We start from the raw sequence: 26,274 nt of genomic DNA, 5'->3' as shown, positions 1-26,274 counted from the left end.
TTGCTCTCATCGGGAGCACAGACGCCTCCCTCCCTCCCCATTCCTGATTCAGCCTCTGGAATTCAGTGGGACGAAGCCACGTCCGTCTCTTTGGGGGTCCCAGGGGGTAGCGAGGGTCAGCTGCAGGCTGTCGGACCAGACCATGTGGAGGCGCTGGCCCCTTTCTGGAGATCAGCTGGGGGAGACAAGTGGGGGGTGGGGGTGGAAATGAGGTCATTGTCCCCCCCCCCCGTTTCCTCAGAAGCTGACTCAGTTTCTCAGCAATGTCGGCAAGCGCCCTGCCAGGAGGGAGTGTGCAGCTGTGAACAAGGGGGGGGGAAGGAGGAGGAGAGGGGCCAGCAAGGTAGGCTCTGGCCAACTGGCCGCCCAGCCAAGATGGCTGTGGAAACGTTCCCCGACCGGCCCCCTTTTCGGCACCCGCGTGGCCCAAACTGGGTCACCTCTCTGAGTTGCCCCCCCAGATGTGCAGCATGACTTTGTGGGTGCCCAAAACATGTTCCCACACGCACACACACATTTGCATGCACCTTGGGGTGTTTGTTGTTGTTCCCCCCCCTCGCCCCTTTGGCTTTGGGGTTGCTGAATGTTCTCTGTGTTTTTTCCCCTCTGAGGGCTGTTCTTTTGCCCCCTCCTGGAGGAGATCCTTCCCCTCTCAGCCCATGAGACTAGGCTCCCGTCCATGGCCAAACAAAGCAAGCCTCTCCTGAGCTTCTGGGGCAGGTTTTGCACCCGGAGCTTCTTCCCCGGTTTTTGTTCTGCTGCAAAGGGCTGGACCCCTCTCTCTCCATGCGCAGGGCTGGCCTGCTCTGGCACTGGAGGGGTGATTGCCTGGGCCCTCAGCAGTGGACCTTCCAAATCAGTGTGGCCCTAAGGGCTAGAAACTTCATGTTCTACTTTTAAAAAGGAAGGGAAGGGAAGGGAAGCAAGGGGGACCCCTTGTTTTTCAGAGCGAGTGGCAGGACACCAGGCGGCCCCAGGCAGACATGGATTCCTTCCTGCTCTGCTTGCAACAGTTTTAAAAATCCAGCTGTGTTTCCCCTTCCACCTGATTGCTCCATGCAGTGAAAGCAGAGCAGGCGGAGAAACTTCTTTCTCTACCGAGAACATTTATTTGTGCATTACTAATCTCATTAAAAGCCTTCCAGACCTCTTTCCTCCTGGGGAAGTGTTCCCTCTTATCTCTGTTTGTCCAACGATAATAAATTGCGCTCCTCTTCAGAGCTCCAGAAAATGACTCAGAAAGTTAAAGAGAAACGAGAAGGGTCTGTTCATCTCTGGCCGTGAAAAGAGCCCCCTGAGCTGTCCAGGGACTTAAGGGTGAACAAGTATGGTGATTTAAGGATGATTTACGATAGCTGGGTCCCCCCTTCCCCCCCCCCACTTTTGGCTGGATGTAACTTAGTGTATGCGGTGCGCTAAGTGTTGCCCTGAGTTGGCCAAGATGGCTGTCGGGGAGAATAAATGGTCAGTTGTGAAGGTTTAGGATGTGAGGAGAAGGGTTTGCCGGAGACCTTCTCCTGCAGAGAGAGGGGGGGGGCGAAGGTCTTGCAAAATCCAGGGCAGGCGCCAGCCCCCCCCCCCCCCCCCCCGTGCCTTCTTCTTGGCAAAGTAAATTTTTCCGGACACTGGCTCACAGAGTCTCTGAGCCTTTTTGAACCTCTCTTTCTTTCTAGCTGTGTTGCGGCAGTTTGAGACCCATGTTGGAGGAGGGAAACCCTAGTCTCAGGGAAGCTGGGGGGGGGGGGGTTCTGGGAGTTGTAGTCCCAGAAGCATGCCTTTCCCAAGGTGCAAGCAGCCGTCCCTTCGATTCTGCTTGTTATGCTGCCCTGTTTTTGAAATGTGATGTTGTGAGGCTGTTGTTGCTCAAGGAAATGATTGGTGTTGGGTACCTTTCTCTTCCAACTTGGTGGGTCCAAGCTCTGGGGTAGCGGAACGCCTGAGCACCCCTTGTGGACCTGACCCTGCTCTCCAAGCTCTAAACCCACATGTCCAGCACTGACACAGCCTGGCCCTTCTTTCTCCCTTCTCTGGACCGTTGCTCCTTGATTCTTGCTCCCTTATCAAAGAAGCCCCCATCCGCCCAGGCCTTTCCCCAGGTCCCGCTCCACCGCCTGCTCTGAGGGTCCTCAGCACAGCTACTTGACTTGGAATGCTTTCTGTGCAAGGAGCTTGCACGGTGTAGCCCCTACTAGTCCAGCCGCCTTGGACTGTTTCTGTTGTTTGAAATTCTCTAGCCGAAATCCTGTTCTGTGAATTGCCTCTGCGTAAGGGTGAAGACATGGCTGAGACCAACAGATTGCTGGTAATTAAAGAGTTCCTGTTTGAATCCTGGGGCTTACCCAACTCACACGCAATGAGACTCATTGCAGGTGAGTTGAGGACCTGCTGGAATCGAAGCAGGAACTCTTCAATTGCTGTCTGTCTTCTCTTGCTCACAACTCTTACACAGGCATGATTTGTGGATCAAACTGTTGGCACCTTTTTGCAGCAGTGGCTTACCTCCCTGGAGGTGGAGATAGCATTGTTCAGATCACCACCTGGAATGAGGGGGGGGGGTCTCAAGCAACTCGTTTTATCCCCAGCCCTCTTTCTTGTTCCAGGTGGTTTTGCGCAAGGTGGCACCCTTAGGTTTGGAAGACAGGTGGGGATGTGGAAGCAGAGCTTGGATAAGTTCCCTTTTTTTGGGGGGGAGACCCTAGTCCCCATTGCCTGTGGGGTTTGGGGAAGTGTCTTCCGCAACAGAGACCATGTCTGTCCAGAAGGGATTCAGAGGGAGTTGTGTGTCCCATACAGGGAGACACGGGACATTGACCCGCAAGGGGTGTCTGGGGTGAGGACCCTCCCCTTGATGAGGCGGGAGCCGTTCTCGTTGGACCCATCTCCTCTCTTCCTCCTGCCACAGGTGGCTCAGGCCTCCCAGCGCCAGGATGAGGCCTCCTTCCCTGAAGACACCGAATCGGACACAGTGCGCCGGCACTGGAGGAGCTACCTGGACCTTTCCGACGATGAGGATCTGCTGGCAGACGAGGCTTCCGGAGGTAAGGTCCGGGAGGGGTCCCCCAGCACTATTGCTGCAGGTTTCCCACGGGGGAACCTGGTGAAATCCGGCAGGACGGGAGAAGGGGTCCAGGGCTTTTTCCCCGGGGAGTCTGGCGTCTCTCCTTCCCTCCTGAGACCTCGCTCCGCCAGGCGTTGGTGAGCGGGACGAGGCCCCCGTCGTTCCGCACCAAGAGCTGTTTTTTTCCTGAGGGGGGGCCCCCAGCTCACCCACCGCCCTCTGGGTTTTCCTTGCAGATGGCTACGGCAGTGGCGAGAACGGCAGCGGGACGGTGCCTCCGGTGGGGGGGCTTCCCTCCGTCTTCCCCACAGGTGAGAGGCCGCTGGACAAGCGGCAAGAGGCCAGGCCCCAACTTTCATCCTCATTAGGGTGTGTGGCCCTCGCAGAGTCAGGCTAGGACCCGAGTTCAAATCCCCCTTTAAATGAATTGGGTGATCTTGGGTCAGTCGCTGTGTCTCCGCCGGATGGAGGCTCAGGTCCCAAGCGCCACAGCCGGAGCCCTGAAAACTCCCGGCCTCGCCGTGGGCCGTTCGCACGGTCACTCACTTTCCGCTCGGCCTGCTCCACAGGGTGGTGGTTTGAGGGGATGAAGTAAGGAGGAGGCCAGATTGGGGGGGGGCACGCAGGCTGGAAACGAGGGAAATCAAATGAATGAAATGCAGGTGGACCCGTCGGCCTGGAGGGCTGCTTCCAGTCCACGTAGACCACCTGGGCCTGTGAGGGCTGGCCTTCCGACTCGGCGGGTGGCAGGATGGGTGCGGGAGGAGTTCAAGGTCCACCAGTGGGCGCTGGGTGCGAACGGTTTCCTTGGGACTGGCCGTCCTGCAGGCGGGGGCTCCCCTCCTCCCTCACCTACGGCTGCGCCGGCGAGGGCCGACGGGTGCTGCCGTGCAGGAGCAGCAGCAGCTGGAAAGCAGCCCTTCGCCTCCGCCTGCGTTGGATCCTCAGCCGCTCCCAGGCATCTGGGCTGGCCTGGCCTGCAAGCCCTGCAGCTGCCTGGCTCCGGTCGGGCCCGAGCCCCATGCGGTGGAGACCTGGCTGGGGGATGGACGGACGGACGTGGTTCCAGGATCTGTGACCAGACACCTCTCGGCCTGCCAGACCCCCAGCCCCAGGGGATGAGGAGGTGGCTGCTGGGGAGGGTTTTGGGAACCCGCCGAGGCCCTCCTCCTCGTCTGGGCCTCGTCCGCATCCGGTCCTGGCCCCGCTCCCCTTTCCCGGGCGGCTTCTGCAGCCTGGTCGGCGGGCTTCTAACTCCAGCCTTTCCCTTCCAAGACCAGCAGGGACCCTGTGGCATCCACTTCTTGCCTCCTCAGGGCTTTGGGAAAGTTCCCATCTTCAGCTCCCCTCCCCGCCCCCCAAATTTACACCTTCTCTGCACCCCCTGTGTAGCCCTTGCAAGAGCATGAAGGGGAAAAGGGGAAGGCAAAACGAGGAGCCGAGATCAGGAACCGGGTCGGGTCGGAGTCCTCTCCAGACCGCCTGTGCTGCTGTTTGTGCCATGGCTGTCCAGAGGAGCCGCCTTGCCTGCTTGGGCCAGTGTGGCCCACCGTCCGGCACGCTGCCTCTGATTTTTTTTGGGGGGGGGAGTACAAGGCCACTGGGACTGGGGGTGCCAAGGATTACTTGTAGACCAGATGCGGCCTTCCGGCTCACGTTGGCCACCTCCCAGGGGTGGTGGTTGGGGGGGGCGATGGGCGCTAGAGGCAGGGACGTCATGGGATTTCAAGGTGGAGGGAGGCTGGCCTCGGGAACTGGGGGTGGGGAGCATCCCCCTTGCGCTCAGAGCCCCGGCAGCTGAGATGGGCCCTCTTGGCCAAAGCCTGAGGAGGCGGCCATTGCAGGGCACGCAGGCCATTCCCTCGGTCCCAGTCCCTGGAGAACCTCTCGGGCTGGAGAGGACTCAAGTCCCTGTTGACCGACCCTGGGGAGGGGGGGATGGAGAGTCTTCTCAGCCTCTGATCTCCTGGCTGTGAGCTGCGGGGGTGGGGGTGGGCTGCGAAAACAGAGCTTGGGGGGAAATGCTTTCTTGGGCACAACCCAAAGGGGGGCCTTTCCACGCTCGCTCGGGCAGCCACTCCTCGGAAGGGCCCCTCCCGCTCGGCTCTGCTGGCTCTCAGAGTGCCGGTTGGTGCGGCACCGCCGAGCAACATCTGGAGGGCACATGTGGGGCCTGCCAGGTAGAGAAAGGACTCCAGGCAACCTTTAGCAGCTTCTGCAGCCTCTTCTCTCTCTGTGTGGGTGGGTGTGAGCAAATTTCCCCCCCCACACACCCTTAGGGTCCTTCCCTCCTCTGTGCCACCTCCGTTGTTTTCTGTCACTCCTGTCACACACACACGCCTCATTTTCATTCTTCCTCCACACCTGAATCTTTTTATTACCTCTGTCTCTCATCTGTACTGGCTGTGTTTGTGGACAATGGTGGGGGTGTGCATGAATGGCAGAGAGAGGGAGAGAGGGAGGGAGGGAGATCTCGTAAGCGAAAGCATCCTTGGGGAGGAAGAAACCTGGTCGCCCAGTGCCTTGGGGTTTCGAGGAGAGCTTCCCTCCGTTCCCCTGGACTAGGAAGGGCTCCGCAGGAGGCGAGCGAGGCCACGGAAGGAGGGAGGGAGGCCCCAGGAGGTGGCCAGGGCGGGGGCTGTCGAGAGAGGCTGGCCGTCCTGGAGCTCACCCGTGGTGGTCCCGGCCATCCTGGGCTTTCTCTGTTCTTCCTCCTGCCTTCTCTTGGGGCCGGGCCCCCCACCCCCCACCCCCACCCCCACCCCTCTCTCCAGGACTATACCCCTTCCTTGCCTGCCTTCTTCCCTTCTCTTCCTCTCCTCTCTTCTCTTCTCTCCTCTCTTCTTCTCTTTGCAGACCTTCCTCCTCCTGCTCCCGTGGGGCTCCCTCGCCCTGCAAGCATGACCTCCGAACCTGAGGATGATGCTCCGCTCAGTAAGTGGCCCCGGGGCCCTTGCTTGGGGGCCTCCCAAGGACCGAGTGTCACAAGCGCCCGGGAGGCAAGGCTCCCCCTGCCCTCTCCACAGAGCAAGAAGGCAGAGCGTTATCTGTGGAGGGGGCTCGTGTGGGTCTCGGGCAGAAGGGGGCCCAGGAGAGGCCGCCAGTAGCCGAGGCCTCTCCTCCTCCAGGCTGGTTTTGGCCCTTGGTTGGGTCTTCTAGCGGTCGTGCTGCAGAAGTGAGCCTTGCTGTTTTGGACTATGGCTCCTGACCAGCTGGGGGATTCTGGGAGCTGCAGTCCGCCTCCCATCCTGCCCCTGGCCAGGTTCCCCAGTGAGTTTGGCATGGGCCAGCCTGCTGCCAGCGGCTGTGCAAGCACGCAGGTGGGCCGAGGGAAGGATCTGGACCGGGAGGATGTGAGACCCCCCCCCCCGATTCCCCCCTAGCAAAGTGGGCTGCTAGGATGGGAAGGCATGTCCTTCTCACGGCCTCTGGTCGGACTGGGTTCCAGCGTGGAAGAAGGGATTTCTGTGTGCGTGCCCCCCCCCAGTGCCCCTGCCCCCACCATCCTCTGCTGGGAGGAAGGGGTCCTGAGATCAGCCTTTCCCTGTGATTTCAGGCCAAGGGGGCTGGCTGAGCCCCGCCTGGAGTGCCCTCTGCATCCGCCCCCCCCCCCCAGGCACCCGGGGAGGCTGAGTCAGCGGGCAGGAAGGAAGCCGAGGGCTCTGGTTTTGTCTGCTCATTGTTCTCCTCGGTGGCTGGAAAGTGATTTTCCAGCTCACCCCCTCCCCTCCCCTCCCCTCCCCTCCCTTTCCCCTCCTCGGCTGGTGCAAGAGCAGCCCACGGAGGGAGGGAGAGCGTGCGCCAGGGCTCCTTAAAAGGAGGCAAAGCGAGAAAGAGCCCAGGAGCTGGGCTTGCTTGGACGGGGGGGGGGGGGGGCTGGCAGGGCCGGGATGGGCGGAATAGAGCCTCCGGGATCTGAGGGGGGGGGAGGAAGAAGGCGAAGGCAAAGAGGCTGGCTTTTCCCCTCCACGGGGGGGGGGGGAGGGGGGGCAGACGCTTCCATCTCTCTCGTTCTGCAGAGGGACTCCCCGCAGGGCGTTGGGCCAGCCTCGACCCTCCCGGCCCCTTCCGTCCCTCTCAAGAGTTTGGGAAGGTTCCTTTGGGGGAGACTACAAGGCCCAGAATCCCCTGCAGGCTTGGCCAATCCGAGGGGCTCCCGTCTCTCCCAAACTCAGATTTCCCCATGCTCCGTTTCCTGGGTTAGCAAGGAAGGGGCTTCCCAGGAGAATCAGCCCTGAGAAAAGGTGGGGACCTGGCCAAGAGAGACGGGGGGGGAGACCCCTGCCCCCTTTTTCCCCTCTGGGGCGGCTTGGAGGGGGTCACGCGACCCGGAAACCTCTCCGCGCAGGCAAAGCTGCCTGTCTTCAGCTCGGCCTGCCCAGCCCCCCTCCCCATTTCAGCTTCCCAGGAGAGAAACAACTCTGTATGTGAACAGAGGAAGCGTTTTGCTGGATGGTTCACTAGCCCTGTCCAGAATCAGCTTGTGCCACCAAATTCAAGGGTTCAACCCAGACCTCTGTGAAGTTCATCCCCCCTCCCCCAAAAAGGAAGCGGGGGACACGCAGGGTGTGGGGGTGGCCTACCCCCTTCCCTGGAGCCAGAAAACGAGGCTTAAACGAAGAGCCGGCTCTTGGAGGAGAAGGCTCTCCTTCCTTCTCGGCTCCGTCCGTCTCCTGTCCAGCCCCCCACCACCACCCAGAAGGGCTCCAGCTTGAGAAAGAGCCGTTTGATCTCCGTGGGGCGTCACACATTCTTTGGGGGGTGACTCTGCAGATGGGTGGGGCTGCCTGTTCGCGTTGGGGGTGGTGGTGGTGGTAGAAGGGTTCACTGAACAGCTCTCCCGGGTCTGTGAATGGAGCCATTATGTGCCTCTAACAGGACGTGCCCCTGGGTGATGGAGGGGGAAGGCTGGGCACCCTGACCTCTCGGGTCACCCCCCCCTCCTAGAGCGTCTTGGGGGGGTAGGGGGCTCTTTGGGCCCCGTGGGTTCCTTTCCTGCCTCTCGTCTGTACCCGCTGTGCCCAGCCTCTGGATCCAAGAGGTGTCCCTTATCTGCTTGGGACAGCTCCCCGTGACGGTGGATGTCACACCCACCCTCGCCCTCACTGCTCCCCTCCCTTCGGTTCCCTGTCTGAGGGGCGCAGAGCACAGCCAGGATCTGAAAAAGCAACAGCCAGGATCCTATCCCTGCTCGGGGGAAGTTTGCACAGCCCAGTGCCGCCCCCTCCCCCTCCCCTGAGTGGTCACACGCTTGACGGCACAACCGAGATGGGCACGCCGGCACCTGGTCGGTTAGCTGCAATTGGGCCCCTCGCCCCGCAGTTCCAGAAAGGTGGAACCTCCTCTCCTCAGGGCTTGCTTATTGGCAGGTTTTGGGGAGCCTCCACCCCAACCCGAGGGATGTGGCTGGCCTCCAAGGGCCACCACGGTTAGGCAGTGCCGGTCCACCACCGCCTTTGGTCCATGTTCAGGGTGGGCTCATGGTCCGTGTCGGTGGGCAAGGGTCAGGATCCTTGGGGTGGGCGGAGGGTCGGCCCATCTTGTGGGTGAAGGCGCTCTGGGTAGCTTGTGTTCCAGGTGAGTCGGGGGGGCAGGTGGTCACTGCCACCCCCGACCCTCGTTTGGCCTCCCCTTCTTTCCAGTCTACTTCCGAGCCCTGGTGAATTTCACCAAGTCCATCGACTACAGCCCCCACCTGGACGACGTCAGCTCGGTGGAGTTCCGGGACGTCTCCGAAGCGGTGGTAGACACGGTGAGCCCCGTTGCCCTGGGGAAAGAACGGACGGCGGAGAGGGTCAGGATTGGGCCAGAAGGAGCACCAATAGACCTGCGCTCTGCTCACCTCCTGGCTGATGAGACCCCTCAGTGGGAGAGCCCACCAGCCAGGGAGGCGGAAGGAGAGGAAGAGGACTGGAAGCTTGATGGCTCGCTCTTTCTCCAGGAGTGGGTGGAAGACAGGGGGTGGGGGTTGGCTTGATCCGTTTGCCCCCCTCTTAGTCCTTCATCTTCTCCTTCCTCCTCCTCTGGCCCGTTCGTGTGTGCAGCAAACTCTTTTTCTATATTTCAAATTAATGACCGTATCCCATTTTCTTTTTAAAAATGCAAACGATCACAGATGTCAAGGTAAGGAAGGCCAAACAAAGGGTGACCCAGTGCAGGGGAAGGGAATGGCCGCGTGTGTTGTGTGCAGGGGGCTGCATCTTCCCCTTTGTGGGCGGAGGTGGGGCACCGTCGGCCCTCTGGATGTTTCGGACTAGGTTCTTCGCAGTCTTTACCCTGGGCCGTGCCAGGAGGGACTTCTTGCAGCTGAATGCCAGAAGCCACGGGTGGGTCCCTACTCTGTGCCTTTAGGGTGGCTCCTGGATCCTCGCTGGGTGCCACGTCCGTTAGGCCACTGCATCTGCCCACAGGGCCTAAATATTCTGAATAGAGGTCCTGCCAGAAGAAGTGGTAAAACAGATGTGCTCCAGCGAGGCACAGCTGCCAGGATCTCGGCTCGAGAAGGGCCGGGGCGCCACACTCCCCGTGAGATCCCTCCGTTCAGCTGATGGAATTTTCTCTTCCTAGCTGGAGTCTGAATATTACAAGATCCCCGGGGAACAAGCGGTCAGCGTGGTCTTTATCAAGTGAGTTTGGGCGGCAACCAGGGGAGGGGTGGCTGGCGGGCCCCAGTTTGAGCCGCCTTCTCTCGCAGAAAGAAGGGGTTGGCCTCGCGGGTAGAAATCTAGGCTGGGAAGGAAGCAGGAGATTCCCAGAAGGCGGGAAAGGTAGCAGGAGGCTCCGGGAACCGCCCCTGGGCTCCAGGACAGCCGAGTGAATGACCGAGCGATCCCGCAGCCGGCTGCCCAAGGGCTCTGCAGAAGAGGGACCTGCCCAGAAAGTCTTGGGGGGGGGGAGCGAGAGGGAGAGAGAAGGCCAGCTCCTTGTTTAAGCCCCCCTCCCCTCCTCCCTCCTCCCTGTGGCTTCTTTGCAGAGAGATTGATGGCTACATCTTTGTGGAGCTGGACGTGGGCTCGGAAGAGAATGAAGATGAGGCCCAGATCCGGGAGGTGCTTTTCTCTGTCATTGAGAGCGGCTCCATCGCCTCCTACGTCACCTCCACCGCCGGCTTCCAGTTCCGGCGCTTAGGAGCAGGTGAGAAGCCGCTGATCCCGACGGTGCCACGGACCGGCTTCCCTTGCCCTCTCCCTGGGGGGCCGGGCTCTGTATGGGTCTCCGGGGCCGGAGCGTCAGCAGCAGCGGTTTGGTCTGTGGCAGCAACCAGCAGAGGCTGCCAGAGTTTGAAATGGTGGGCCCAATCCTGCTGGCGTGGGGATTCTGGGACTCCTAGTCCGGAAGAATTTTCTCTAGCTCTAGCAGGAGCCGCCCAGCCTCTGGGGGGGCACCGGGAAGAGACGGGCTCTTTAGGGGTCAGCTTTTGTGGGATGCCACTCAGTCCACGGAACAGAAGCTTCTTCCCAAGAAGGCCTGCTCCTGTTTTGGGGGCCACGGGTCTCTGTGGCCAACATCAGGGGTTAGCTGTCTGACTTTTTGGTTGTGTGTGTGTGTGTGTGTGTGTCTATCCCGTGTCGGGTGCTAACTTTCTCTTCGCTTCCAGCCCAAACCCCGCCACCCCCCGTTGCGGCCAAGCCTCGAGGTGAGTGCAGGGCCAAGAGGGGTGCAAAGGGGCGCAGAGAGGACCTGTGGGAGGCCACGAGCGGAGACCACGCGTGGACGATGGGCCTCTCCTCCTCTCTTGTATCCAGCGCTGCCTTTCAGTTCCAGGCAGAGGAAGCGGAGGCTGATCCTTGGCCGAGGCTTCGCTGTGGCCTCTCCCACTCCCACCCAACCCACCAAAAAAAGAGAGAAGAGAGAGAGAGAGAGAGAGCGTTTCCAAGTTCTAAACGCCATTCTAGGGTCATTCTTTTATTTAGGGTCAAAATGTTGAAAGGCCTGAAAAAGACCCAAGGCCGAGAGAAATTGGGCGGTCCCGTCCACCCCTTCTGGCCTGGTTTTCCTCTCTTGTCTAGCGGAGATGGGACAGAAGCTGGCACCCTGTGTTTGGGGTCCTGCCCCGTATGGCCTGGGTGGCAACATCTGCTTCTCACCCACCCACCCCCCAAAAAAAGTCAGCCTTGTCGCTGGGGCATCCGTTCTCACAGCAGCCGTGGGATCTGCTCCCCCCTCCCAGGCACACTGACAGCCAGGCCAGGTGCTCCACTCCGCTCCGCTCGGCTGCCCTCGGGAATCCCAGCTGGAAGAAAGCAGAGCCCCCCCCCAGCTGTTGCTCCGGAGGAGCTCCAGTTTCACCCTCTGCCGGAGAGGTCCCAGGACAAGCGTGGTCTTGGCCGATTCGTGGCCGGGGTCGGCAGCCAGAACTTCCCCAGAGCTCAGTAGCATTCTTGTCCTTTGGGGAGTGGTTGTTCAGATGTTTTTTTTTAAAAAAAGGGATCCTTTCAGGGAAAGGGCGAGGGGTTGCCAGCTCACCTGATCCTTTTAGGGGCCAGTGCGTGAGGTGGTGGTCCTCAGCCTCTCCCATCCTTTCCCAGGGTGGGGTCTCCAGGCCCCCTTTAGCCCACCGAGGGAAGTCTCCAGACCCCTGGCACCCCTCTGCGCCTGCCCTGCGTGTGTGGCCTTTTGGGTTTGGCTTCCGTCCCTCCCCCAGAGGGGCTGCTCTCCGCTTGGGCCCTGCTGCATGCGAACCCCTGCCCCTCCCTGCCCACTGCTGGCCGAAGGGGGCCACGAGGGACAGACCCCCACCAGGTGGTTGCCCCTCGAACCCCTAGGGCTCCGCCATGCGGGGGAGGTTGGATGCTGAGTGCCTCTCCCGTGGACAGAAGGAACGTGGGCTGAGCTGGAGGGGGGGGAACATTGTCTCATTGACTTCTTCTGCCTGAAGCAGCTGGAGAAGGTTGGCCGGGAGCAAGTCCTGTGGCCTCCGACCAGGGGCTGGTCCCACACTGGCCTCAGGGAGCGAGCGGACAGGAGGGCTTGGCTCACGTTCAGCGGAAGAAGTTCAACTAGCAATAATCTCTCTCTCCCTCCCTCCTTAGACCATCTGGATGGGGTTTGGGGGAGGGATGGAGGGAGGGGGGCTGTGAAGCAATGTCCTTGGCAAAGTCCACGCCTGCAGGAGGAGAGAGAGAGAGAGAGAGAGAGAGAGATGATTGCCTTGCGCTCCCTCCTCCTTGATGTAGATCTTGAGGAAATGACATGTTTTGGACTACAGCCCCCAGAATCCCCTAGTGGCCATGCTGGCTGCAGGATTCTGGGCTCTGTGGTCCAAAGAAGAGAGACCAGGAGGCATCGAAGCCAGCTTTGCTTTGGTTTCTGGAGGTCGAGAGCAGAAGGGAAACTCCGGGCCCCCTTCTAAGGGTTGAGGAGGGTGGCCCACCTCGCTGGGAAACCAAGGGTTCGATGGCCAGTCCGAGGGGCGCTTCCGGTCTGCTGGGAGGGAGGGCCTTGCGTTGCTTGGCTTGCCCTCGCAGCTCTTGGTAACTGTGTGCCGTGTGTGTTTGGTGTGTGCCGGATTCCTAACAAAAGGGCGGCAGAGGGTCTGCTTTTTGTGTCGGTCGGTGGGCGGGGGGGGGCATGTGTTTTGGGGCAAGCGGGCGGCACCGTCGCCTTCCGAAGCCTCTGCTTGAGCCTGCGGAACAGCTGGAAAGCCTCTCAGGGCCTTTGACGACTGGATTCAGAACCCAGTGCCGACATTCTTGCTCTGGGCCCTGCCCCTGAAGGCAGAGTGCGAGAGGGAAAGTAGTGTAGTTCAGGTGGGTAGGAGGAAAGCGAGGAGACTCTGGCCCCGGTTTCTGAAAGTGAAGAGGCTCCTTGGCTTGGCAGAGGGGGGCGTGGCGTGGGCGCCCTGCTCTCCTCCAACCTCCAGTCCCGGCGTTGCCCCTTGACAAAGGATCAGAAGAGACGTTGGTGGGAGGCAGTAAGCGGCTCTGCGGGGTGCCCGCCTTGCGGCCCTGATCCCGGACTCTCCCTCCTTCCTTCCAGTGCCTCCCGATCTGCGCGCCTGCACCTTTGAGGAGTTCTCCTGCGGCAGCGGTGAATGTATTCCCAGGGAGTTTCTCTGTGACCGGCGGCCGGACTGCCGGGACATGTCGGACGAGCTGGACTGCGGTGCGTCTCTCTTTGGGCGGGGGGGGTGAGGGTGGGGGGGTCTGCAGGTGGGGCTCGGTGGGAGAGGAGGAGGAGGAGAGCCTTGGCCTGAGTGGCCCAGGGCTTCTTGTGCACCCCTCTTTCATCCCCCAAATCCTGGGGCCCAGCCTCACTTTCCTCCCGCCCTGCCCCACAGCCGAGCCCCCGGCCCCCGAGTGTGCTGCCGGCGACTTTGCGTGTGACAGCGGGCAGTGTGTGAGCGAGACCTCCCGGTGCAATGGGCACCCGGACTGCGAGGACGCTTCCGACGAGGACGGATGCGGTGAGAAGATGGGAGGGGTGCCCCAGGGCGGGAAGGCCCTGCCGGACGTCTAGGGGGAGAGGGGGGTTACCTCTGGGGCCCCACTCCCCCCCATGGCCATGGGCTGCGGCCGCCTGGGAGTAGCCAGGATGCAGCCCCATTCAAGGAACAGAGTTTTCCTTTGTTTGCTTGTGTTTTGGGGTGGTGGGGGGGGGTCGTGGGGACCCTCGGAAGCTGGGGGGGTTCAGGGGGACCATGCGGGGGAACCGCACCTACACTTTGTGGCCCACCTTGGTTGTCGGGAATCAGGAACCCTTTCTAGTCATTTCTGTTGTGGTCCCCCCGTTTGCCCAGCTCATCTCACCACTAAGCCTGGGGAAGCCGCTCCTGGGCTTCTGAAGGGAGGCTCACTGCCCTGGCCCCTCCGCTTTTGCTCCTAGACCTGACCACCCCTCCACGGCCGGTCTCTTCCGTGCGACCCGCCACCACCCGGGTCCCGGCCACCTCGACTCCGGGCGCCACCCGCCGGGCACCAGTCACCCCCCCTCCCCGGGTCGGCTCCCCCAAGCCTCCGCTCTCCCCTGAGCTGCGCCCTTGCCGGAAGGACGAGGTCCTCTGCGCCAACAGGCAGTGCATCCCCCGGGAGTACCTCTGCGACGGCGAGCGGGACTGCCCGGACGGCAGCGACGAGTCCGACTGCGGTGAGTCCTGGTGGCGGGAAGGGGAGGGGGAGGGGGAGGAGGTGGGGGTGGCAGCCGTGGCTCCCCGGGTGGCTCTTGGGGCGAAGGGAGAGCCTGGGGAACAGAAGAGGGAAGGCGTGGATCGGGGGGGGGGAGAGACAGTCGTGGGGGTTGCTGCTGCTGCCCGGAGGATCACTCCTCTTTCGACCTCCCGGACAGGCACGCCGTCCCCCTGCGAGCCCAATGAGTTCCGGTGCCAGAACGGGCACTGTGCCCTGAAACTCTGGCGCTGTGATGGGGATTACGACTGCATGGACGGCTCTGATGAACTGGATTGCCGTAAGCATCCCGGGGTGTCTGGGGCAGTGGCAAGGCTGGGAGGGGACAAACCCATGGGAGGAGAGTCAGGCTCCGGGCGAGCCTGGGCCCCTTTGGCTGGGCCCCTGCGTCCCTTTGGGGCTGGCCTTTCCTTTCCGAAAAAGGTCTTTCTCGTTCCCTTCTCCTCCATTTCTCTCTCTCTCTCTCTCTCTCTCTCTCTCTCTCTCTCTCTGTGTGTGTGTGTGTGTGTGTGAGAGAGAGAGAGAGAGAGAGAGAGAGAGAGATTGAAGGTGGCGCAGGCGGCTTCTCTCCTCCTCCTGCCTCTGAGACCAAACTTTCTGAGGGGGACGAGGCGGAGTGCGAGGATGGCCCTTGCTGGGGCTCCTCCAGGGACTGCTAGGGCTTAGCAAGGGAGCGGAACGGAAACCTCCCAAGTCACACTCTGAAACGCCGGCCACTGGGTCAGGCTGGCCACGGTGTGGGTTGGAGCCGTCTGGGTGGGCCAGCGAGAGACAAGGGGGGTGGCAGAGGGTGAAGAGGCGGTCGGAGTTCTTCTCCCCACCACCACCACCCCCATTGCTCAGGGGCCCCGCCCTGGCCCCTCACGTTCTTTTCCTCCCGGCAGCCACCAAGGGCCCCGGAGACACATGCGGCCCCGGCCAGTTCGTCTGCGTCTCCAGCCACAAGTGCATCCCGGCCAGCTATCAGTGCGACGAAGAGGTGGACTGCCCGGACCGCTCGGACGAAATCGGCTGCAGTGAGTGGACGGGGTGGGGCGGGGGCGGGCGGGGGCACGTTGGGTGTGAAGACAGAAAGACTGGGAAGTTTTAAGCGTTTTCAGACTTTCATCCCTTCATGTTTTGACCTCCGTCTGCCAGCTTGAAGGAGGATTCCATGCAAAACGTCATCACACATTTCTACAAATGGGGTTGTTTTTGCCCGGATTTTGCCATATGTGTGCATTTTTTCACATCTGTTTCGGACCTTCTAAGGCACGTACCGGGAAGGGATAAAAACTCTTCCCGACTCTGCGGCCTTTGCCTCCTGCAGCTTGGCTGGAGATGTTTGGGATTTAACCTGGCATGCTGCTACCGGGGTGGGGGTGGGGAAGTGTTGTCCTCTACAGTGGCAGTGAGTTTCAGAGTCCCCAAAACAGTTAAGCCAGAGCCACCCAGAGCCCCTTTTCTCGGCTCCATCTCAGCTTTGGCTTTTGCACCAGGTAGGAGGAGGAGGAAACGGTCCCTCTCCCTTCCTCCCCAGTTCCTCCGCAGGTGATCACGCCCCCAGAGGATTTCGTTCAGGCGACCCCCGGAGACACCGTCCGTTTCACCTGCGTGGCCGTGGGCGTGCCCACCCCCATCATCACCTGGAGGCTCAACTGGGGCCACATCCCCAGCAGCCGCAGGTGAGCTGAGGGGTCCGGGCCCTTTTCCCTCCTCTTCCTCTTCCTCCTCCCGTCCTGGCCCCACAGGGAGTTTAGGGGGGGGCGCTCTGACCTCCTGCCTCTCCACCCGCAGGGTCTCCATCACCAGCGAGAACGGCCGGGGCTCCCTCGTCATCCAGGATGTCAAGGAAGCCGACCAGGGGGCCTACACCTGCGAGGCCATCAACGCCCGGGGGATGGTGTTCGGGATCCCCGACGGCGTCTTGAGCCTCACTCCCAGCCGCGGTGAGCGGGGCTCGAGGCAGAGGGACAAGGGGGGGGGAGGCAGGGGTCCCCGCGTGTCTCTCTCCAGCCCCCCCCTCTCTCTGAGGCTCACCGCCTGAGTCTTGCCTGCCTCCATCACACACCTGTCCGTCCGTGACCTCCGCCTGGTTCTTACCTGGTGCATATTGATCTACCAACCTCAGTTTCTTGTTTTTGTGCCTGCCTGCCTGCCTGCCTGCCTGTCTCTCTTCATCTGCCCACCTCTAAGTCACCCTTAGCTCCAGCAGCCACGGGGAGGGTTTTGCCAGGCCTGTATTTCTTTTTCCAGAGATGGGTGAATGAATGGCTTTTACCTTGGTGGAGGGATGGGGGGGGCGGAACCATCCTGATCTCTGACTCTCCCCCTCCTGGCACTCAGGACCCTGCCCCGAGGGCCACTTCCACGTGGAGGGCACCGGCCAGTGCATGCCCTGCTTCTGCTTCGGCATCACCAAGGCCTGCTACGCCACCAGCCGCCACCGGGACCAGATCCGCCTGCGCTTCGACGCCCCGGATGATTTCAAAGGTGAGGCACAAGCACCGGGGGTGGGGTGGGGTGGGGTGGAGGGTTGTCCCTGGAAAAGTGGGAGGCTCGCTGGCTCAAGTGGATGTGGTTGAGAGCGGAGGCGTCTCCTGACGTGATTTGACAAATGGCTGGGGGTGTTTTCCTCCCGCCTTGCAAAACTGGCACACCTCTTGATCATGTGTAGTGCCTCTGAGCGTGGGCAAAGTTCTTTCCTGATGCAAGCATGACCAACCTTTCCCGGCGCTTTTTCTCCTCCCTTCCCCGGGACGGTCCCTCCTCCTGTCTCTCCCTCCCCAGGGGTCAACGTGACCACCCCCTCTCAGCCCGGGACGCCCCCGCTCTCCTCCACGCAGCTGCAGATCGAGCCGGGCCTGCAGGAGTTCCAGCTGGTCGACCTCTCTCGCCGCTTCCTGGCCCACGACTCTTTCTGGACGCTCCCCCGGCAGTTCCTGGGCAACAAGGTGAGGGGGGAGGGAGGCCCAATCCGGGAGGCGGCAGCGAGGAGGAAGAGGCTATGGCAGCAGCAGGACCCAGGGAAACCAGCTCCCCACTTCTTCAGGGACCTTCTTCCCCGTTCGCTCCCTTGCTGGGATCCTGACCCGTTTTTGGTCCCAGCCATCCGTGGATGAGGACGGTTTTGTTTCCGTTGGGGTGATGTAGGCGTATAACCTTGCTTTTTCAAAGCTCTTTCCCAAGGTGTCTTCCTACCCAAGAATGACAAAACAGCCTGGTTGTCAGGACTTTTTTCTCCCCGGACTAGACGGTGCTTTTTATTTCATTTCATTTTACTTTATTTTACTTCTTCTGTTTTGCTTCCAGGTGGATTCCTACGGGGGCTACTTGCACTACAAGGTGCGCTACGACTTGGCTCGGGGCCCGTCAGAGCCCGTGCTGAAGCCCAGCGTCATCCTCGTGGGCAACGGGCGGAAGCTCCTCTACCGGGTGCGGACACCCACCCAGCCGGCGGAGGTGAACCAGCGCCAGGTCCATTTCATCGAAGTGAGTGGCGCTGTGGGGGGAGCATTTGCGGGGGCCTGGGTGGGTGGAGGTTGCTGGGTGGGACCTGCCCTCGGCCCTTGAGCTCGGAGGGTGGTCTCCTAGCCCTAAGGCAGAAGGGGGACAGGGCGATCCTGCCTGCCTGCCTGCCTGCCCAACGGTCCTTCTAGCCTCTCCTTCCCGAGAGAAGGCAGGGGCTGGCTTAAGGGTCTGCTGTTTTGCCCCTCCGGACACGACAGCGCCCCAGATCCCAGGCCAGCACGGCTCCCAGGCAAGCGCATGGGGTTGGCAGGACAGCCCACCAAGGCTCTTCTCCTGGCCCCACGGAGACACGGTTGAGAGGTGTTCTGATGAGGGAAAAGGACTCGAGCCTTTTGGGCTGAGGGCCTCCCTTGACCCCCCCACCCCTCCCCCTCCCTCACACCCCTCTCGCCCGCAGGAGAACTGGGAGACGGAGTCCGGGTCCCCCGTCAGCCGGGAGGAGCTGCTCCTCACCTTGCAGAACTTGGAGGCCATCCTGATCCAGACCGTCTACAACAGCCGGATGGCCAGCGTGGGGCTGAGCGACGTCGTCATGGACACCACCACCACCGAAGTGACCAGCCTGGGCCCCGCGCGGGGTGTCGAGCAGTGCAGGTGACGAGGGCCCTCGGGAGCGGCCGCGGGAGGATTCCTGCCGTAAAAGGGCTTTCCCGGGCGCCCTGTGTGGCCCTTGGGGCTGTCCTGGCTTGGCCCACATTTCCCACCATTTCCTAGAGGTCACTGAGTGACACCCAAGGGGAGGGAAAGGCACTCGTGGGAGCAAAGCTTTTCTGGGGCAGCAAAAAGCGGCTGACTTTCCGGAGCCGCCTTTCACGTCCCCGCGGTGTTTTCCGTCCCGCCTCTCCCTCCGTAGGTGCCCCATCGGCTACTCGGGCTTGTCGTGCGAGCGCTGCGACGTCCACTTCAAGCGCGTCCCTGGCGGCCCCCACCTGGGCACCTGTTCGGGCTGCAGCTGCCACGGACACTCCAGCTCCTGTGACCTTTTCTCCGGCTACTGCCTGGTAAGGGGTGCAAGACCCGGTGGGGGGGGCGAGGAGGGGGTCAGCCGGGCCTCTGTGAAAGGACAGGCCTGGAGGCAGGCCTGCAAAGCTGGAGAGTCACGAGTGGCACGGAATTCGTTGCTTGTGAAAACACAAAATCGCATCTGCGTCGTTAAGTGACATTAGTTGGTAACCAAGAGGCGCATCGGAGCTCTGGGCTTATCAGGGCAACTCCTTCCTTCTCTGGAAAGGAACCCTCCCAGCTCGGCTCTTGAGGAGCGCTCACAGACCCCGGCGGAAGCCGCTCTGCTGGCTTTTGCCCAGGTTTTTGGCGACGTGGACCGAAGTGACGTGGTGGAGGGGGGAGCCCCGTGCGCCTTGACCTCAGGCAGCCGGGCGCCTTGTGCCAGCCCTGAGGTTCCCTTCGGAGAGAAACAAACGCCCCCATCGCCCCCCCCTCCAGCCGGTCCTTCGACCTCTCCTTCCATTCCTTTCCAGAACTGCCAGCACAACACCGAGGGCGCCCAGTGCGAGAAGTGCAAGCCAGGCTTCTTTGGCGACGCCACCCGAGGCGGCCCCAGCGCCTGCCTTCCCTGCCCCTGCCCGTACACTGAGCCCCCCCGCAGGTGAGCAGGGCCGGGAGGGCGGCGGAGGAGGCAGCCTCTGCGTCACACCCGCGGCTGGCACGGCCGGCAGGGCCTCGGCCTCCTGGGGGCCAGCCGGCTGTACCTGGGGGCGGGTCCCTGGGGCCGAAGGTCACACTGTGTCAGCCGCCCCAGGCTCGCGCCCCTGCAAGCCCCCCGCCAGGGGGTTCTTAGTCCTTGCCCCTCCTCCATTTCTGCCCCTGGGCCTTGCATCCCTCCTTCCCTGTGATGGGCCAGACAGGGCGGGGGGGGGCTGTTCAGAGGCCCTCCGTCCCCCCCCCCCCGACTGTGGCACTCTTGGGTTCCCAGGTTTTCCAGCACCTGCTTCCTGGACACCGACGGGCAAGCCACCTGCGATGCCTGCGCCCCCGGCTACACAGGGCGCCGGTGCGAAAGGCGAGTGGGCCCTCTTGTTTCCTTGGTGCAAAGCAGGGGACTGTTGGAGGGGGGGCTTGTTTGGGTGGCCGGGGGCCGTTTTCTGTGTTGAAGGCCTGAGATCCCTGAAGATGGAAAGAGGGGGGGGAGAGAGATGAATGAACGAAGCAAGGAGCGAACCACTGACTGGGGTCTCGCCTCCTGCCTCCCTATCCAGGTGTGCCCCAGGCTACGAAGGCAACCCCATCCAGCCTGGTGGGAGGTGCGTGAAGACCGGTGAGTAAAACCTGGGAGAGGGCCCCTCCCTCCCTCCCTTCCCAGGGAACCCAGGGGAACCATCCGCTCCCGATCCCCTTGATCTAGGTGGAAGCCAGGGAAGAGCACGGGAAGGGCTGGACACCCCTTGGGAGGGACAGAGGGCCTGGACGGTGTCTGCGAAGGTGCCCCCTCCTGAGGACTGCCAAGCCTCTCTCTCTCCCCCCTTCTCCTTCCCGCAAGCCAGTGACTGTCGTCTCCCAGAAGGAACCTGAATCTCTCCCCTTATGTCCGTCGTGGTGCCGGGCGCCAAACGAAGGGCTTCTTCTTCAGGCCAAGGCGGGTGGGCGGCAGTGGAGATGGGCGTTGGGGGAGGCGTGGCCCTACTTGTCAGACTTCTCCCTTCCTTCCAACCCTCTGCTTCTGCCCCCCCCCCGCCCACCTCCCGGTTATGGTTGCAGGGCAGATGCTGGGGCGGTGCGACGAGCGAGGAAGCAGCCAGGCCTCGGAGGGAGCTTGTCGGTGTAAGGTAAGCTGCATGGGCCGCGCTTGGGGTGGGGGGTAGGGGGGTGGGGGCTTTGCATGGGTCAGTGTGGGCACACTTGGACGGGAGATGCTTCAGGGCACTTGATGGATCCGTGGGGTGAAGTGGGGGTGGGGCGGGGGGGGGAATCTGGATCTCTGAGCTAATCAAAGGCCAGGGCGCAGCTGAGCTCCTGCCAGGAAAACAAGAAGCAGAACCGCTCCCCGGGAGGAGGGCGCCGGTCTGGCTCCTGCGAGTCTCAGCTCGAAGTCTGGGCTCCGATAACGTGGACTGGACGGCTGAAATACCGCGAGGAAGGCGCCCATTTGGCTCTTGCCAGGCCCTTGGCAGAGCTTAACGGGTGGGAGAGAGAAACGGGCACAACCCAGAAACCGTGCTGGGCGAGGGGGAAGCTGTAGGGAGTGACTTGGAACCCGAGTCAGCTGGAGGCGTCTTGGGGGGGGGAGTCAGGTAAAGCCCCTTGCCTTCCCCTCCCTCCAGCCCAACGTCATGGGGCGCTTCTGTGACGAGTGCGCCACGGGGACCTTCCACCTGAGCGACCAGAACCCCGAGGGCTGCCTCCGCTGCTTCTGCATGGGGGTGTCGCGCCAGTGCGCCAGCTCCACCTGGAGCCGGGACCAGGTAAGCCCCTCCCCGACCCTCCCCACCCGCGGGCCGAGGCACAGCAGGGGGTCCCAGGTTCCCACTGTGGGATTGACCCACAGATCGTGCTGGAGCAAAGGCTGTGTGTGTGTGTGGGCGGGGGAACCTCTTTTGGTGGAAGTTGAAAGACCTTCACAGTGTGTGTGGAGGTGTGTGTGAAAGGGGTGGGGGCCAAAATAACAAGGAGCAGCTGAAGTGTCTAATTGTGTGGGGACTAAACCCTGAGGAGGAGGCTGGCAGCCTTTTACAGCTGACCAAGACCTCTTGCGAAAGGGGGGGGGTCGTCCAGCAAGGGGGCCGTGGGGTTGGGTGCCCTTTTTCTGGATCCAGCCTACAGGAGAGCAGGATTCCTGAGGTTTCTGAGGTGCCTCTCTCCCCCCCCTTGCTACAGGGATCTCCTCTCCCTCCTGCTTTTCTCCCCACTGATCCCCCCCCTGTCCCTTGATCCCAGATTCGGATGGCCCACGAGGACGGCGAGAGGGCCCAGTTCAGCCTCTCCAACGCCGCCAGCACCCGGACGGTCAGCGAGGGCATCCGCCCCACGGGGCCCTCAGAGCTGGCCTTCTCCTCCTTCCACACCCTGGCCCGGGACGTCTACTACTGGGTGCTGCCGGAGCACTTCAAGGGGGATAAGGTGCTGAGGCCGTCTCTGCCTGACAGAGGTCCAGGGGAGAAACCCAGGGAGAGAGAGGGGGGGGGGCTCGGATGGGTTGAGGGGCGCCAGAGAAATGGCACCAGGGAACACGTGACACGTGGAAGGCCCACTCCTCCAGGGCCCGGAGCAGCTCCAGCTCCCGGGGGGAGGGGGGTCCGGCTGGGTTTTCTTCCAGCTCGGCCCTCCTGGCAGAGGTGGGCGCGTTCCGCTTGCCAAGCCCCCGCTCTGCCCACATTCTGAAAGGTGGGGGTGGGGCTGACGCTGCCTCCTGCTCTCCCTCCCTCCCCAGGTGACCTCCTATGGTGGGGAGCTGCGCTATACCGTCACCCACGACGCCTACCCGGGCTCCCCGTTGCTGCGGGGCCAGCCCGACGTCCTGCTGCAAGGGAACGGCATTTTCCTCGAGCACACGGCCGAAGGGAGCCCTTTGCCCGGGGCGCCCAGGACCTTCACCGTGCCCTTCCGAGAGGTGAGAGACCCCCGGGGACAAGAGGGCCCCGGCGGGGGTGGGGAGGCGGGGGGGCCCCCTCCTTTTGCAGAGGTCAGGGTGGATCTCGGCTCAGGCAAGTCTCGAGAGATCTCAAGGAAAGGCTGCCCGGCCGGCGGCCCTGAGGATGGCGCTTCCTGAATGGATCCAAGTGGGGGCTTCTCCTGCGCCCTGCTAAGGGGGAGACCCCCTGGAACACGGGAATGGGGGCAAAGGACGCAAGGAGACCCACGCCTCTTTTGCTGCCCCCCCCCTTTTCAGCAAGCCTGGCGCCGCGCCGACGGACAGAACGCCACCCGCGAGCACCTCCTGATGGCGCTGGCAGACATCGACCTCTTCATGATCCGTGCCTCTTACTCCGAGCGGCCGTCCGAAAGCAGGTGAGGAGGGGCCCAGGGGGCCGGGTCGGCCTCGGCTCCTGCCAAGAGCAGCTTGGAGGTGCCTTGCCACCCCCACCCACCCCCCCGGAAGCAACTTTTCTTTGCAGCCGTGGGCAGATTTGAGGCGACCGCAAGCCGAGCGGGACACACTGGGATGGATGGGACCCCCGAGGGGCCTCTACACTTGGGGTGTCTCTCCTTCTCTGGGGCAGGCCCTCTCCCCTCCGCATCACCTCCTCCCTTTTCGCAGGATTTCCGGCATCCACATGGATGTGGCGGTGCCCCACCCGACCGGCCGGGACCCAGCGGTGGAAGTGGAGGAGTGCGCCTGCCCTCCCGGCTACCGAGGGCCTTCCTGCCAGGTGAGCAGAACCCTTCCCCCCACCCCACCCCACCCACCCCCCACACCTCCGGGGTCCACAGCATCTTTCCTGCCATAATCAAAGCATGGCGTTTGGTCAAAAACGAAAAGGACGCTCCCCCCCCCGCCCCCCCAGTGGGAAACTGCTGAACCAGAACCCAGTGTGATTCGATTCCTTTGGGACTCAGTGCGGAACAAGGATTTCTCTCTCAGGATGGAAAAACTGAACAAGGGTTAAGGAGCACAAGACCCTTGATGTTGCCCTTAGCCTCTGGCAGGCCTTGCAGATTAGGCAGCAGATGGGTTTGGGGGGTGGGGAGAAGGGTGATATCAGAGAGCCCCAGAGTAACGGAGGGAGTGGGAGGGAGAGGGGACCAGCGCCCCCCCCCCCGCCATCACTGAGCCAAGAGCCGTCTCTGTTTCTCAGGACTGTGACGCCGGCTACACCCGCACCACCAGCGGCCTCTACCTGGGCACGTGTGAGCCCTGCAATTGCCACGGACACTCCGCTGAATGCGACGCAGAGACCGGGGACTGCCAGGTGAGGAGGTGGGGGCAGGAGAAGCCTGGGAGCAGGGGGGAGTGGAGGAGGGGCCGAGGGCGCAAGTGGGGCTTGGAGAAGCACAACACCATCCAGGCAGAGGGGTGTCCCTGCGCCGCACCCCTGCCCCCCCTCCCCAGTGTGGACACCCTGGGAGCTGTAGCCGCGAGGCAGCGGGCCGCTCAGCTGACAGGGCCAAGTTGGGAGATGCCAGCCGGCGAGGAGGTGGGGGGGAACGTCTCGCTGACCTCAGCTGACCTCAAGCTGCCTCTCTCTCGACGCCTCCTCCTCCTCCTCCTCCAGAACTGCGGGCACCACTCGGAAGGACCCCGATGCGAACACTGCCAGCCGGGCTTCTACGGCGATGCCAGACACGGGACCCCCGGGGACTGCCGGCCCTGCCCATGCCATGGGCCCTCCTCTGCCCACCAGTAGGTGCCAGGGCTCAGCCACTCTCCCCCCCCCAACCCTCCTTGACTCCCTTTTGAGGGGCGGTTCTTGCTTGCGGCTGAGCAACAGCACTCGGGAAAGCCACTCTTCCGGGAACCCAGATACATGTCCCTCCTCTCCGAGCTGGCCGGCCAACGCTGACTCTTCTCCCCCCCCCACCCCCGGTCTCTCTCTCTCTCTCTCTCTCTCTGGCAGGGACCTCAGGACGTGCTTTCTGGACACGGACGGCCAGCCCACCTGCGACTCCTGCCCTCGGGGCCATGCTGGGCGCCAGTGCGAAAGGTGGGCAGGCCGCAGGCCCTCCCCCGGCTGCTGACCCCCCCCCCCCTTTGCCCTCCTCCATTCCCTCCGTTCCCTCTCAAAGGGTGAAGCTGGACAACTTCCAGAGGCTGCAGGACTGCAACCCCCATCATTCCTCACTCCTGGCTGTCCAGCAAGATCAGGAGGACCCCGAGTCCCAACCCATGGCCTGATGGGCATCACAGCCCCTTCCTTGGACCAGATCCTCTTTTCTGGCCGCTTCCCAGGAGCCGAGAGGGTCGGGGGGAGGAGCTCATGTGGGGTGGAAGTGGGGGGGGGGACAGGGAGCCAGAAGAGACCCTCCTGCCTTCAGCAGTTCTGCCTTGGCGTCCTTAACTCTGCCCTCTTCTCTTGAGCCAGGTGTGCTCCAGGTTTTCTGGGGGACCCTGCCCGGGGCCAGCCTTGCACAGGTGAGGACCCCTTTGGGGCGAAGGGGCCCCGTCTGGTTGGGGGATGGCGGGGATTCCTGGCAGGGCCGGATTCGGACCCTTGATGGGGAAGGGTCCTGGGAGAGCCTCAGGAACTGGATGGGAGGGAGGGCAGGATTCCCTTGGAGGGAGGCTCTCTGGGGAGGAATGTGGCCACATTGCCAGGCCACATTGCCTTCCCCCCACCCCCACCCCCACCCCCACCCCACCCCCGGGCATGGAATTCTCCCGCTGGAAGGGGAGGAAGCTGCCTCTGGGACGACAGTAGGGGGAGGCTCCCCCAGGCCAGCCAAATCTCTCCCCCGGCATCCTCTCCAGAGCAAAGGGGGATGAGGGTGTGGAGGGGCAGCGGGAGGCAGAGGGACCGGCTCCCCTCCGGCCCACCAAGGAGCTCTGAGACCCCCCCTCCACTGTGGCCTCAAGTGCTTCTCCCTCCCCCTCTCTCCAGATGCGAGTGCCAGGTGCCACTGCGACCCCCAGGGCAGCCTCAGCAGCCAGTGCGATGCCAGTGGGCAGTGCCAGTGCAAGGTACAGCGGGCGGCTGGGCGGGTGGGGGGGAGAGAAACTTCCTGGGCAGGAGGGGCCTCAAGGGAGGCGAAAAAGGGGGTTGGCTCGTGTGGGGCCGGGGGGGGATGGGTGGGAGAAACAAGCTGTAAGCGGGCCGGGTTCTCAGGTGACCCGTCTCGGTCTCGATTCTGGGAGCCGGAGGTTCTGGCGCCTGCTGAGCCCTGAGACTCCCCAGGGGACCCTGGGTGGCCTGTTGCTTTCTCTTTCAGCCTGAACTGGTGTGGATCCCCTCCTCTCCCCCCCTGAGAAGAGGAGGAGGCGTCCCTCCCCCAGGCTGAAATCTTGGGAGGGAGGGAGGGAGGGAGGGCAGGCCGGGGGTGCCTCCTGCTCCCCCTCCCCCGAAACGGCAGGTCTGTTTCTTCCGGCAGGTGAACGTGGAGGGCCCCACCTGCGGCAGCTGCCGCCCGCACCACTTCCACCTGAGCGCGGAGAACCCGGAGGGTTGCCTGCCCTGCTTCTGCATGGGGGTCACCCAGCAGTGCACCAGTTCCTCCTACCACCGGCACGTGGTAAGCGGGGGGGGGGGGAGCTTCCACCTGGGCTCGGCCTTGCCCAGACCTGGCCAGCCCCCGCTTCCTCCCCACCTCCCCCTGGCGCTCTCTGCGTGCCCTGTTCTCCTCTGCCTCTCCCCTCTCCGCAGGTGGCCACCGCCTTCCTCCCCGGTAACTTCCAGGGCTTTGCGCTGGTCAACCGGCAGCGCAGCCTCCGCGTCCAGACGGGCTTCACGGTGGAGATGTCCCCCGAGGGACCCCAGCTCTCCTACGGCCTCTTTGGGCAACCAAGACAGGACCCCTACTACTGGCAGCTGCCGGACGTCTACCTGGGGGACAAGGTGGGTCCCCCTGCCGCCTCCTGAAGGCCCCCCCCCCCGGCCAAAGGTCTCCCACTTTGGACCTTCCCATGCCGTCCACATTCGGGGAAGCCGAAAGGACCCTGGCCACGGACAAAAGGCCGGTCGCTCGGGAGCCGAGGGT

At 62.8% G+C, this 26,274-nt stretch overlaps 1 protein-coding gene across 17 annotated transcripts in view; it reads left to right on the top strand.

Moving 5' to 3' along the window:
- HSPG2 (heparan sulfate proteoglycan 2) overlaps positions 1-26,274 on the top strand; it is an 80,623-nt gene that overhangs the window by 18,340 nt on the left and 36,009 nt on the right. For 11 of the 17 annotated variants that reach the window (XM_078379496.1, XM_078379495.1, XM_078379494.1 and 8 more), the window contains exons 2-36: positions 2,903-3,038; positions 3,295-3,369; positions 5,915-5,992; positions 8,701-8,810; positions 9,626-9,684; positions 10,032-10,192; positions 10,656-10,694; positions 13,037-13,162; positions 13,338-13,463; positions 13,883-14,143; positions 14,342-14,461; positions 15,066-15,197; positions 15,701-15,845; positions 15,958-16,109; positions 16,507-16,653; positions 16,951-17,114; positions 17,473-17,652; positions 18,089-18,285; positions 18,545-18,692; positions 19,170-19,297; positions 19,625-19,711; positions 19,908-19,966; positions 20,407-20,474; positions 20,970-21,110; positions 21,583-21,765; positions 22,076-22,255; positions 22,535-22,653; positions 22,904-23,015; positions 23,442-23,555; positions 23,859-23,986; positions 24,201-24,287; positions 24,666-24,715; positions 25,182-25,261; positions 25,669-25,809; positions 25,941-26,132. In XM_078379496.1, the coding sequence (XP_078235622.1) occupies positions 2,903-3,038; positions 3,295-3,369; positions 5,915-5,992; positions 8,701-8,810; positions 9,626-9,684; positions 10,032-10,192; positions 10,656-10,694; positions 13,037-13,162; positions 13,338-13,463; positions 13,883-14,143; positions 14,342-14,461; positions 15,066-15,197; positions 15,701-15,845; positions 15,958-16,109; positions 16,507-16,653; positions 16,951-17,114; positions 17,473-17,652; positions 18,089-18,285; positions 18,545-18,692; positions 19,170-19,297; positions 19,625-19,711; positions 19,908-19,966; positions 20,407-20,474; positions 20,970-21,110; positions 21,583-21,765; positions 22,076-22,255; positions 22,535-22,653; positions 22,904-23,015; positions 23,442-23,555; positions 23,859-23,986; positions 24,201-24,287; positions 24,666-24,715; positions 25,182-25,261; positions 25,669-25,809; positions 25,941-26,132 (4,425 nt within the window). The remainder of the gene's footprint in view (positions 1-2,902; positions 3,039-3,294; positions 3,370-5,914; positions 5,993-8,700; positions 8,811-9,625; positions 9,685-10,031; positions 10,193-10,655; positions 10,695-13,036; positions 13,163-13,337; positions 13,464-13,882; positions 14,144-14,341; positions 14,462-15,065; positions 15,198-15,700; positions 15,846-15,957; positions 16,110-16,506; positions 16,654-16,950; positions 17,115-17,472; positions 17,653-18,088; positions 18,286-18,544; positions 18,693-19,169; positions 19,298-19,624; positions 19,712-19,907; positions 19,967-20,406; positions 20,475-20,969; positions 21,111-21,582; positions 21,766-22,075; positions 22,256-22,534; positions 22,654-22,903; positions 23,016-23,441; positions 23,556-23,858; positions 23,987-24,200; positions 24,288-24,665; positions 24,716-25,181; positions 25,262-25,668; positions 25,810-25,940; positions 26,133-26,274) is intronic. The other 6 variants (XM_072977430.2, XM_078379498.1, XM_078379487.1 and 3 more) reach the window with 3 other exon arrangements.

Source organism: Pogona vitticeps, chromosome 7 (genome assembly GCF_051106095.1).
Source record: "Pogona vitticeps strain Pit_001003342236 chromosome 7, PviZW2.1, whole genome shotgun sequence".
Lineage (NCBI taxonomy): Eukaryota > Metazoa > Chordata > Lepidosauria > Squamata > Agamidae > Pogona > Pogona vitticeps.
This window is presented reverse-complemented; position numbering and strand designations above follow the sequence as displayed.